Below are 12,552 nucleotides of genomic sequence, written 5' to 3'. Positions count from 1 at the left end.
TTACGGAAAAGAATTTTCACGTTCTCCTGCCGCTGCAGCTTCTATCACTGTTCCTGTTCCAGTGAGCTACTCTTTCATTTCCTATTTCCTTGAATCAGCACCAGCAACCAGAATGGAGTTTTCAGGAAGACATAAGAGCTGCAGAGGAAGACAGAACACACCCTACTGCGTGACTTGGCAGGACGGGAAGGGGAGTTCTTACCTGGTCTCTGCTGAAAGTAACCATACACTGGTAAGCAGCATCTGCTGATGCAAATATGTGGGGCGGATTGGAGGCACGTTTCACCCCATGATAAAGTCTGGAAAACTGAAGAAAAAAATAAGTAGTTTAAAGAAAACTTCTAATGCTCCAGTACTTGTTGCCCGTGAAACCAAGGCTTTGTCACTTAGTAGGGGAACTGCAGCATCAGAAAGGCTGCAGAGCACAGGCTCTTGAGTCTGCAGGCCTCCGTTCAAATCCCAGTTCTGCACTGACTAGTTTCATGAACTCCTGTAAGGGAGTTGACTTCGCAGTGCTAAGTCTCTTCTGCCAAACAGGGTGAATAATAGTGCCCATCTCACAGGATTATGAGAAGTGAGATAAGCCAGTGCCTGGCCTATGGCAAGCACTAAATGAATGTTAGCTATTATTGTTATATCTTGCTCTAAAGTTACCCCCAAAATGCAAGAACTCCATCTGTGATGCACTGTTATCTGCAGTGTGGGGTATACACCACTAAAAGCGGCATAATTTTATTTTCGCTTTTCCCTTCTTTTTATTTTCCCTTGTGGTTTTTAATTTCCTCTTAAGAAGCAACATGCTTTCAAAGCACCCCTTACCTGCGGGGAGTATATGCTTAGATTCTGGAAGGGGTTTAAGGCAATTAAGATGTCTCCAACATATGTGTAAATCAGCAAGTCCACATAACGCTTTTGCAACTGATGAATAATTGTATCCTAAGAAGAGGATAAACGGTATTGAAGGTAAACATTACTTCCAACCAGGAGAGAGTTCTAATAATAACAACAAATTTATTCTTACAAGAAAGTTTTTTAGTCAATTTAAATCGTAAGAGAACGCTTCTCTTCGTGAAGAACAAACAACTATCTTGACTTAAGAGTTAAACTGGACTTTTTCTAAAACAAATAATTTCCAGTGATGTGATAGATCATTTAGGCTTACAATATAAAGAGCTTTATTGGAAAAAATCCAAATCCTTTCCTTTTCATCGTTTTGGACATTTGGGGAACTAAAAATGAACACAACACAGGATCATAGTCACAGTAACCAAATGCTCCCCGAGCTTCACCCCAAGGCTATACAAACAATTAAATTTTCAAGTGACCTTAGGAAAACATGGTCGACAAGAAAAAGGTCAGACCATTCACATGAAACAAATGTCATCGGTGAGATGGCCTACTAAATATTTAGTACCTCATCCAGAACCTCTAAATTGACCAAATCATCCTCAAGGCAGTATTTTTCAGCATCTTCCACATGATAGGGTCTTCTGGTGTGCATTCTTTCATGTCTAGAAATTTATCCAGAGAATATTAGCATTAATAGAGTAAAAAGCATAGCAGAACATAGGCGATGAGAATGGTTCATTCACGGTCTTATCAGATATGTTCAGAGACGTCAGAGGTGAGGACAGGAAGAGCAAGTCTAGTCCAGCTCCCCACGCTGTAGGGCCCCCTCCCCATTGCTGTACAGCTATCAGGAATAAGGTGAGCTCCAGACCTCAAGCCTCCCTTCTACCACGGTGAGGAACATTTCCAAATGGGCCCATCTAATACTTATATTAGCTCTTCTTAAATGCCAACTACAGCCTTTCCAGAAATAAGTATCTCCTCCTGTTTTTCCTATTCACTGTCAGGTACACAGTTCTCACCAGGGTACTTCCCTTGAGGTCCCCTCATGCCATCCACCAGCATCAACCCCAACTTTTTGAGACATATTTGAAACTGCAGAAAACTTGAGAGAATAATATAGCAAATATCTATGAATCAAAAATGCTTACATTTTATCTTATTTGTTTATTTGAAATCCCTTTGTTACCCATGTTTCATCCCATTCTCCCTTCCAGAATGACTACTCTTTGGTGGGTAACCTTCTAGTCTATTTTTAAATATTGGTCATACATATGAGCAATATACATTTTCTTTTTTTTTTAATTTTTTTTTCAACGTTTATTTATTTTTGGGACAGAGAGAGACAGAGCATGAACGGGGGAGGGGCAGAGAGAGAGGGAGACACAGAATCGGAAACAGGCTCCAGGCTCTGAGCCATCAGCCCAGAGCCTGACGCGGGGCTCGAACTCATGGACCGCGAGATCGTGACCTGGCTGAAGTCGGAGGCTTAACCGACTGCACCACCCAGGTGCCCCGAGCAATATACATTTTCTATATGTTAATTATAAAAATGATATACTGTAGGTTTCATTCTGGAAACTTGGTTTTTTCCACTCAACATTATGATTTTCTAAACTATATATATATATATATATGTATATACAGACATGTACATTATTTCAGTCACTTTAATCACTGGGTAATATTACATCATATCAATTCATACCAATTTATTTACCCATTTCTATGATGATCAACACTTAGGTTGATTCCAATTTTTTCCTATTAGAAACAAAGCAGCACTCAGTATCATTATATGTATCCCCTTGTCTAAATATGCGAGACTTTTCTCTTAAGGGGCATTACTCCACAGGCATTTAAGAAACTTGGTTGGCAACCAATACCAATCCCCTTTGGCATACCAAAATATAGTTCTTTAAGGTATAAAATTATTTCAAGTCACAGTAGGCCTTCCCATAATTCCCTTCATAAAGGGATCACTACTCAACGTGGTGTAGGGGGAAAGCATCAGCTTAGAAGTTAAAAGCTCTGGATCCTAATTTCAGGGTTCTGAGGAGTATGTTGTGGTTCACTCAATAATCCCCTTAATTAATGGCCAGCATCTCAGTGTTCTTCATCTATAAATAGAATCTCTCATGACTGGTCTATCTATCTCTCGGGGGGGGCTGTGAAAACGATACAGTCATTGATACAGAAATGCAAAAAAAGTTGAAAACAGTTACCAAACACTATTCTTACAACCTTATCAAAATCTGGAATCAACAATTTGCACAAGTCTACATATTACTCGGAATACCAATAACTAAACAAAATCACATGAAAATGCCTCCCAGGTACTATCATTTCAGCAGCAGAGAAGCATCACTGCACGGTACTTCACCAGCACCTTTTATGCTCACCATCATCACAGCTTCATAGGATACAGTGTTATTTTGCCAGGTCCCAGAAGCCAGCTTTACTGAACATTTTACCCTAAGTACCATGTGGGCGTCCTAGCATCCTACTGTACACTTTGTCCCTTGCTACATGCATTTCACAGAAGTAGGGAAAAAGGAAGAAGCAAACTCAACAGCTCTACATATTGAATCTTGACTTTATAAATACAATTGAAATGGGCAAACATTGACTTTTTTTTCCTTCTTTCTGCCCATTAAATTAAATTTTACTTCCCAATTCCCAGCATTGGCAGACTTGAAGAAAGGGTGTCTGATGCATGCATGGTATTAGTCGTTTCCAGTGCTAGAACCAGTCTTGCTGCTAATTCACAGAGAGATTCAAAACATATGAAGCGTAAATTTACTTAATACAATCAAATTTATAACCTAAGCATTTTAAAAATTATTAAACAGAAGCATTTATTCATCTGTGTCCTAACATATTAGTGATGTCAAAGAGAAATCAGGTTGAATTGAAATACAAATTTTTACTAAAACTCAGAGGCTGCTTCTAGCTAGCCACCTCGCTAAATAAAACGGTAGGAGGGTGCATATATCTGGCCAAATCCTCTCCACATAAAACCTAAGCATTTTTTCCCTTGAAGTTCATCATGAAATGAAATATCACAATACCCTTTTTATAAAATAATTCTTGTCATATTAAATTCAGCTAGTTTATCTCCTTCCTAAATCCGTATCTTGCAGTTGTATGAAATAGACTAAGAGTTTATTCTATACATCTTCAACAAAGAAAATCAGGAATTAAAAAATCATCCACAGCTCTGGTTCCAGTCAAGATGGAGTAAGCACTCTCCACTGTGCCTCCCTCCTGAATATGGCTCAATACCCTGGACAGAGTGCATGTGACTCTGAAAAGTGAATGGTAACAGGCAAACTGGGAAATCAGAATCTGAAATACCACTGAATCAATGGCAGGTTTCCCAGGGATTATTTTTCCTCCAGTAACTCCTGACCTGAACTTAAAAGCAGCCTGAACTACAGACAGGGATGTCAAGCTTCATGCTAGATGACATTTTTACAGCAACCAAATATGGAAATACCGACAAAACCTCACGTGCAACATCACAAACTCTAGAGAAAGTTGTGACTTTCAAGGTGAACATGTACATTGCAATACCACCAGGATCGAAGCTGTTATCTTTTGAGCCCTGTCTATATGCCAATCTATCTATCACAAATTTAATCTCCAGGAAACATGCAGATGCTGTCTGCAAATCGGGGTTTCTCACAAAAATTTTCCCCTTATTATATTTTATAAACAACTTTTAAAATATGTTACCTGCTGTGATTAGCCATGTATCACCTCTTCCCATGCTTGTTGGCCATCAAATTCCTTAGACAATATTTGCTTCCAAAATCGAAGCTGGCAATCTAGAAATTGATGTTGATGCAAGGTATTTCCACTCTATCAAGACCACTTCACTTTCTCAACCAGTGAAGAAAAATATCTGATATCCCTAGCTCTGCCTTCCCCAACTAGCATTCTGAAACTGCCAACTGCTTCATTTTCCTGCTTTGGCTATGGGGTTTGGAGGGTCTACTGAAGAGAAAAAATTATTCCAGTTTTTATTTGTTTTTAAAAAATTATCTTAGACTTTACATATACTCATAGAAAGTATTATGTTGTTTAATATTTGTCTATTTTTAGTTGAAATTAACCAGAATAATTTGGCTTAAATTTTTTAATTTTCTTTCAATGATTTGTCACCAGTAACTACCAGCTTAAATTTCCTTTAAATTCACATGCTCCATCTAGTGCCTTACTTGAGAATAGCATCTATTATCAATTTTTGCTGAAGAATTCCCTGTTTAATGTGAAAATTACAAATTTCCAACTACAAGGTACTTGGATTGAATGTTCCAAAGTTCAGAGGAATGGACAGATACATGGATAGATGAGTAGCAAAAGGCATTCTATTAAATCAAGGGTGTAAGTTTTTAATGACTTAAAAGGCATTTTTTAAAATGCTTATTTTTGAGAGAGGGAGAGAAAGGCAGCATGCGAGCAAGGCAGGGGAAGAGAGAGAGGGAGACACAGAATCTGAAACAGGCTCCAGGCTCTGAGCTGTCAGCACAGAGCCTGATGTGGGGCTTGAACTCAAACTCACGAGCCATGAGATCATAACCTGAGCCGAAGTTGGACACTTAACTGACTGAGCCATCCAGGTGCCCCGACTCAAAAGACATTTTCAAATCCCAGCAAAGTCCATACTGCTTTTCACTAGATTCTTATTTGTTTTTATGAGGCTCTAAATATGTTAGCTCCCTAGAGCCTGGCTCCCTAGATAAAGGGAGTTTGGGGGGGGGGGTGGTTAAAACTTAGAAAGGAAGAAACTCAAAGCTCTGGCTCTGGCTTGGGCTGATTCTTGGAGTTTGGGGTTGGTGGGAGATAGTGGATGGTGAGTAGGACTGACCTTAGGTTTCAGGGATCAGGAAAAGGAGGAACTGGTGTCAGAATTCCTGGCTGAACTAAGGTGGGAATGAGGGCAGGTCTGAAACATCAAGTCCAAGGCAATGGGTGGAGAGTAAGAAATGGATCTGAAGAGTGGGTAGAAAGGCAGAGGCTAAGAGTTCCTGTAAGACAAGGTTCAGCATAGATGAGGCAGAGGAAGGAGAATGCTTTGGAATGTCTCAGGCCCAGTCCACGAGTGAGAAAGAAGCTGTAAAGGGTACCAAGCTGATTCAGATACTGGGGATATTATTCTCTTGGAATAAATCCCTGAAGTACTTCTGCCTTCACTATAGTTTCATCTCTATGCCTCACCATTATGGTTAAAATCATTTGTGTGTGAGAGTGCTTTTTAATACCTCATCACTGGGCTACAGACTTCTTTGTTCAAGCTGCTGGCCCTAAGAAAGATATTGACAAATATTATGTATTTTGTCCAAAAGCGATTCTCTTCCTATCCATCAACTATACCCATGGAAGCAGGTAGGTCAAAACAGGGCCACAGGAGCCTCACAAAAATGTGGCATTTGTGAATTCTTCTCTTGTTCTATGATGAAGAACAAAGCATTAGGAAGCCCTCTGAGGCAAAGTCAGGATGAGAAAGAAAGAAAATTTTTCAGCCTAATAATTACAAGAGATGTGCCAGTGAGAGAGGTTAAATGTTGCACTGAGAAATGCTTGATGGTATTTTGGACAGTCAAGTAGTGACAGGTCCATTGTGAAGGATGCCTCTGCTTAGCTCTTCCACACTCAGGATCAGAGCCCTCTCCTTTATCCAAGAGTAGATGGGAAGAAATGGAGAATGACTAACCCTCCCATTAGATTCCAGATACAAAAGGAAATAAAATCTGTTGAAGGTGGAGAAAAAAGGGGTAGAGAAGAGAAGGAGTAAGAAAAAAGGTTTAGGCTCAAAGGTGGTAGTCCTCAAAATTCTAAGGCAAAGGCTTCTATGGCCATGGACAGAGCTCAGGGACAAATTGACAAGTTGGAATAGATCAGAGGAATCTGAGCGATCAGAGGAACTCCCTTATCACCACATTCAATGGATTCCATCCGTATGGTGAGGAAAATGTTACTCAGAACTGGAGAAAGAGCACTGTTTTATTTCTTCAAAATCATTATTTACATTTCAATATACCCTTTGATAACAGAGATGATGAAAGAGACTTATTTGACTATAACTATATAATTATGGGCCTAGAAGGAGAAAAACAATGGCAGGCCATCTAGGTGTGATGCCATTTTACTAAGAGTCAAATATGGATGGAGATACCACCTAGAGAACTCTAACTACATGTGCTCTATCTTGACCTAGAATTTAAGTTTATATCTACCAAACATTACAATAAACAGATTAAAAAATAGAATTGTTTGGGTGGAAATCACTATAATATCTCCGTGTTTTTTCATCTAAGCATGGTTTTGGCCAGAATTCCAATAAATCAGCAACTTATTATCAATCACATTAAACAGAATTTGATACACCCACCTACCCTAGGCAGCAAGAATCAGTGACAACAGCAGAAAATTCAATATTATTCATTCAGTTATAGACCTATAGATAGATAGCAGATACTCATTATATCAGAATGCTCTTACCTCTTATGCATTTAGATAATGCATTTACCTCTTAGCATTTATTTGATATCTGTTAGGAGGACAGGAAGATCTTTAACCTTCTATGTATCAAGCATCTTCAGCACTTGATAAAGTAATCATTTAAAAGTCATTCATTGGGGCGCCTGGGTGGCGCAGTCGGTTAAGCGTCCGACTTCAGCCAGGTCACGATCTCGCGGTCCGGGAGTTCGAGCCCCGCGTCGGGCTCTGGGCTGATGGCTCAGAGCCTGGAGCCTGTTTCTGATTCTGTGTCTCCCTCTCTCTCTGCCCCTCCCCGTTCATGCTCCGTCTCTCTCTGTCCCAAAGATAAATAAACGTTGAAAAAAAAATTAAAAAAAAAAAATAAAATAAAAGTCATTCATTAACACAGGAGTCCAGGAACTCATCAGTGTACGCAATATGGTGGATGTGGATGAGTGTGTGTATGTGTGCATGCGCACATGCATGTTTGCAGGTAAAAGAGGAAGTCAATGAACAAGGCTTACTGGGGAAGGCTAGACAGTTAAGCAGTGAGAAATCTGTTTTTAAAGGTCACTGCTGCAGGTTGAAAAGAAAATCAGAAAAGCTGAGGTCATTGTTTTAAGCAGCCCCAGGCAAATTGCAAGGGTAGAATAAAAATCCATTTAACAGAGCAGAAAACAACCAGCAACTTAATTCCCCTACCAAATAATACTTAGACTAGACCCCTGGCATTTGAAGGCTTAACATTTGTGGTTTCAGCGAGTCCCAAGCCACCCGCAGGGGAAAGACACGCTGGATCTTGTAATTGTACTAAGGGCTGCAGTTGAGCCCATAATGGGAGGTTGGAAGGCAGGAGGGAGTCACAGCACAGGCAACCCAGCACCTTTCCTGCCTCCACTCACATTCCAGACACTGGTTTTGCTCTTCTCCCACGAACTCCTGTGAAGTAATTAAACAAACACGTTTTCATGTCTACTTCTCTGAACTTTAATAGTGACATAACATGCCGATGATATTGATGAATTCAGGGATTTATAAAACTGGTTTGGGGGAAGAGTCCTTTTGAAGGTCAAGGCAATGGAAGCTGATGTAAAGGAAATGGCCAAATTGTTTAAAAGCATCCCTGACAATTAAGTAAAAAAAAAAAAAAAAAAGGTAGCGCCTAACTATTGTTCACTGGATTTTATGGCTTTTTAACCTCCTCTGAGAGAGTAAGCCTTGTCTTCATAACTACTCTACTGAACCTGAATCAAACATATGCTATGGCAAAATTACAAACTACCGGAAAAACTTAAATTCCAACAGTTACACTCATACACTATAGTCAGCATTAGGAAATAGTATCAAATCTCAACACAATGCCGCTTCTCCACAGTTGCTTCACAGACACAATGTGAAAGGGGAATGGATCACAGCCTAGCTTTCCACACAACTGTACCACTCAGAAGAGCTAGAATGCTTAGATCCAGGAGAGGGGAGATGGTGCCTTACCATCCAAGCCCTTCTTCGTGTACAGTGTGGCTCCTGCTCTATAGTGAATAAGCTCCCATGATTCCTAGCCTTGTTCTTGAACACTTAATTATCTCAACAGAACTGAAGTGGACCACTGCCCATCATGCTCCTGCCCCAGCTCCACTTTCCAGCCACTCACTGTGAAAAGGTAGTGGAAGGGGCATCTTCCCTGCTCCCCTCTGTATTTCCCAACCACACTTATCCCTAACCAATCTTTCCCTTTTAAAATTCACACGTGTATCATTTCCTCCAACAACTGACCCCCCAATCTCCTTTCTATCTCTGCTCTTTGGTTCCCCCATCCCCCACCAATCACTTTGTTAATTCTTCCCACATACTGACCTCGGGGTTCCTCAACTTGTCAACAACTTTTATTTCTAACTCCACCAAGTTTGTCCACAAGTTCAGCCATGGCTAGTTCCCAGTTATTTCTCAAAAGTTCCCAAGATCTCAGCTCTACAATCCCTTGCTCACCATCCACTCACTGAATCTGTTCTTCATCTGCATTGTAACTGTCAGTCTCCTGACCTAAACCAGACCTCAAGAGTTAAAAAGCTACTCTGGCTTCACTTTCTTCCAAATCCCAAAAAGACCCCAAGGATACTCATCTTAACTCCCTTGCTCCCTTGTCCACCCATCATGTTCATCTAAGACAGTCTCCAGTCTGACGACCTGGGTATATATCTCTTTTCTCTACTTCTCCTGCTTGTTGCTAAGAAGCTAGAGATAATAGATAGGAAGGGCAGTGGTGGTGATGGTACATTTTTGAAGAGGTTCTGGTGCCAAGTGCTCTTCTGAATGCTCTACATGCATTATCTTAAATAGTGATTAACTTCACTACAATGGAATGCTATTCAGTTAAGTTCTTCGTGGGTTTTCTGTGCTATTGAGCAATCATCATGTCCATCTTTAATAAACCCTTCATCATATTCCTCCTAGTGGCTATTTCAGAGAGTTAACATTTTCCTGGAGTCCAACAGTCTGCTCCCAACTTTGAGATCACCTTAATCTTTTTTGGAAGATAAAGAAAATTCAACATGAGTTTCCTCAGAGGACCCTCTCTTCTTACCCCCATCCTGCCCCTCAAACTTTCTGGATATCTTCATCTAACCTTTCTGTGTCTTTCCCAACTTTGAGGTTCTTCCTAAGGTCAACTTTCCTCTTGGGCCTTTGTTTCCACTTCCTCTTGCTTCCTCTATTACTGTCTCTCTCTTTATTTTCAATGTCTCCCTCTATATAAGATCCTCCCCTTCATCTGTTCAAGTTTCCCCCATCCTTTAAAAACCTGCCTTCTTCCCCTCAAACTTTCAATTTCTCTCTCCCCTGGAGAAAATACTAAAGTTGACAGAACATTCCCTGCCTTTGCGGGAATAGTAAGACATTTTTCCCTGCAGGCTGTTAGGTCTCATTTCTCTGCATTAGCTTTCAAAACTAAACAAGTATGTCCAGCTCGAAGATCCAGGACCATCTGGAATACTGCAGAATCCTACTCTGGACAGAAAGCTGGAAGTTTTGTATAATTTCTGGAAGTACCTGGCATTGCATTTGGTAGAACAGAAAGAGGAAGAAACTTTCTTTACCAGTCTCTGTCTCTTAGTGTCTTCCAATTTCTATTGAATTGCAGTCTGAACCAGGGCAGAGAGGCAGCCTAATTTGGGTAGACCCTGTGACACTTCTTTCTCCGCCCTCCCCCCCCCCCCCGCCTGATCTCTCTCATCCAATCCACCACAAAGTCCTGACAATAACATCTTCTTAATATCCTCTGTTATTTGCAATTGCCACAACCTGCAACTCTGTCTCTCTGGCTCCTGCCTTGCCCAGCTCCTCTATTCTCGACATTGCAATCAGAATGATCTTCCTGGAGCACATGCCTGCTTGAAAACCTTCAGGGGCTCTTGAGTGACTAAGGAACAAATCGAAGCTCCTTAGCCCATCATGACCTGCTTCCTGCCTGCCTTGTTTCTCCCTCCCCCTGTTCTACGCCAGGCTCCAGTAATGCTAACTAATTGTTCATCAAATTCCTTAAGCTCTCCCAGTCTCTGTGCCTTTGCCCTCTGCTCACTGCTCATTATTCCCTTCTACCTAAAATAATCTCAATCCCAACTCCTCTGTTTGTTCTATAGGACACTCCAAGGATCATCTTCCCACCAGGTCCAGGGGTCTTTTCTTCCCAGGTGTTCCAGGAAGTACCTCAACATCCAGGTACTTTTCATGTTGAGCTGTTCTTGTCTGATTCTTGTCTGTTTCACACACTGGACTATTAGCTCTTTATCAGGAACTGTATCTAATTTGCCTTTGTAGTCCCTCTGTTCAGCAGAGGGCCTGACACATGCACACATATAAATGTCTTTTGAATGAAGAAATGAATAAATTAGATTTTAAATGAGATAAAACTGGTATTTTTTTTTTTTAATTTTTTTTTCAACGTTTATTTATTTTTGGGACAGAGAGAGACAGAGCATGAACGGGGGAGGGGCAGAGAGAGAGGGAGACACAGAATCCGAAACAGGCTCCAGGCTCTGAGCCATCAGCCCAGAGCCCGACGCGGGGCTCGAACTCACGGACCGCGAGATCGTGACCTGGCTGAAGTTGGACGCTTAACCGACTGCGCCACCCAGGCGCCCCTAAAACTGGTATTTTTAACGTTCAGTAGCTCAGTACTATTTATTTTCGTGATGTCATGTGATAAGTAGAGATGAATTTGCGCAAGTCCAAGAGGTAGTTAGTGTTACACAGAAATGAAGACCTTTGAATCAAATAGACCCTGTATACTACTGCTACTACTGCTAACACTGTGAGAGCTCACTCTGTACTAAGAGCTGTTCTTTTTATGTACGTACCCAGTTAACCCTCAGATGAACCCCCATCTTATAGATGAAGAAACCTCAGAACAGAACAATTTAACAACCTGAACCTAAGTGGCTGAGCTGGGATTCAAACCTGGCAGAGCCACCACACTGGGTGACCGTAATTGTGCAGAAGAATGATAAGCTGGGTATCTGTTTCACTCATCTTTGCACTCACCTCAAATTTTCTGCTTTCCCCACCTTACCTTGTAAACTCACAACTTTAAATATACTGAATTACCAGCATCAAATGATATTTGAGAGTTTTTCTGGGTGGGCTTGAAAAACACCTAGGTAGCCAACCCCTGCCAGCTGCTAAAAGGAGGTAACAGTGTGGGACAGGTGGTAGGTTAAGTGTCAATGACAGGCATTGTGTTTCCTTTAGAATTAATTTTCCTACCTCTTAATGAGGAAGTTGCTGTTTATAGTTTTGATTCCTATTTATGAGGCTGTGGAGTTTCTTTTTTTAAGTTTATTTACTTATTTTTAAAGTAATCTCCACACCCAACATGGGGCTCAAAGTCACAACCCAGAGATCAAGAGTCACACACTCTACTGACAGAGCCAGCCAGGCATCTGTGATTGTGGGTTTTTTTTTTTTTAATGACTTTCAAAGAAATACAAACTCGTGAGTGAAACTAAAGATGCTGTGAGAAGCCTTTGCTACCAGATTTTTGGTAGCAAAGAAGTTAACAAAGATCAAGAGAAATTACAGGAAGCAGGTGAGAGAGACTGGAGCCTGATTCTCTACGGTAAAAGAAGGGAAGTCTTTAAAAAGAGAACACACGTCTGGACTGGCACAGTCAGGCCCATGTGAAAAGCTGAGTAACGTTGCAACTTCGGTCTCAGAACTTGTTCT

At 40.9% G+C, this 12,552-nt stretch overlaps 1 protein-coding gene across 6 annotated transcripts in view; it reads right to left on the bottom strand.

The window, feature by feature from the left end:
* MYO3B (myosin IIIB) overlaps positions 1-12,552 on the bottom strand; it is a 490,117-nt gene that overhangs the window by 230,705 nt on the left and 246,860 nt on the right. For all 6 annotated transcript variants that reach the window (XR_006712951.1, XM_045480150.1, XM_045480152.1 and 3 more), the window contains 3 exons: positions 1,415-1,511; positions 820-936; positions 203-307 (listed from right to left, as the gene is read on the bottom strand). Coding sequence is in view for 5 of the 6 variants with exons in the window: in XM_045480150.1 (XP_045336106.1) it covers positions 203-307; positions 820-936; positions 1,415-1,511 (319 nt within the window). In the remaining variant the exon portion in view is untranslated. The remainder of the gene's footprint in view (positions 1-202; positions 308-819; positions 937-1,414; positions 1,512-12,552) is intronic.

Source organism: Leopardus geoffroyi, chromosome C1 (genome assembly GCF_018350155.1).
Source record: "Leopardus geoffroyi isolate Oge1 chromosome C1, O.geoffroyi_Oge1_pat1.0, whole genome shotgun sequence".
NCBI lineage: Eukaryota > Metazoa > Chordata > Mammalia > Carnivora > Felidae > Leopardus > Leopardus geoffroyi.
Note: the sequence above shows the minus strand (reverse complement) of the source record. Positions and strands in the feature narration are given on the sequence as shown.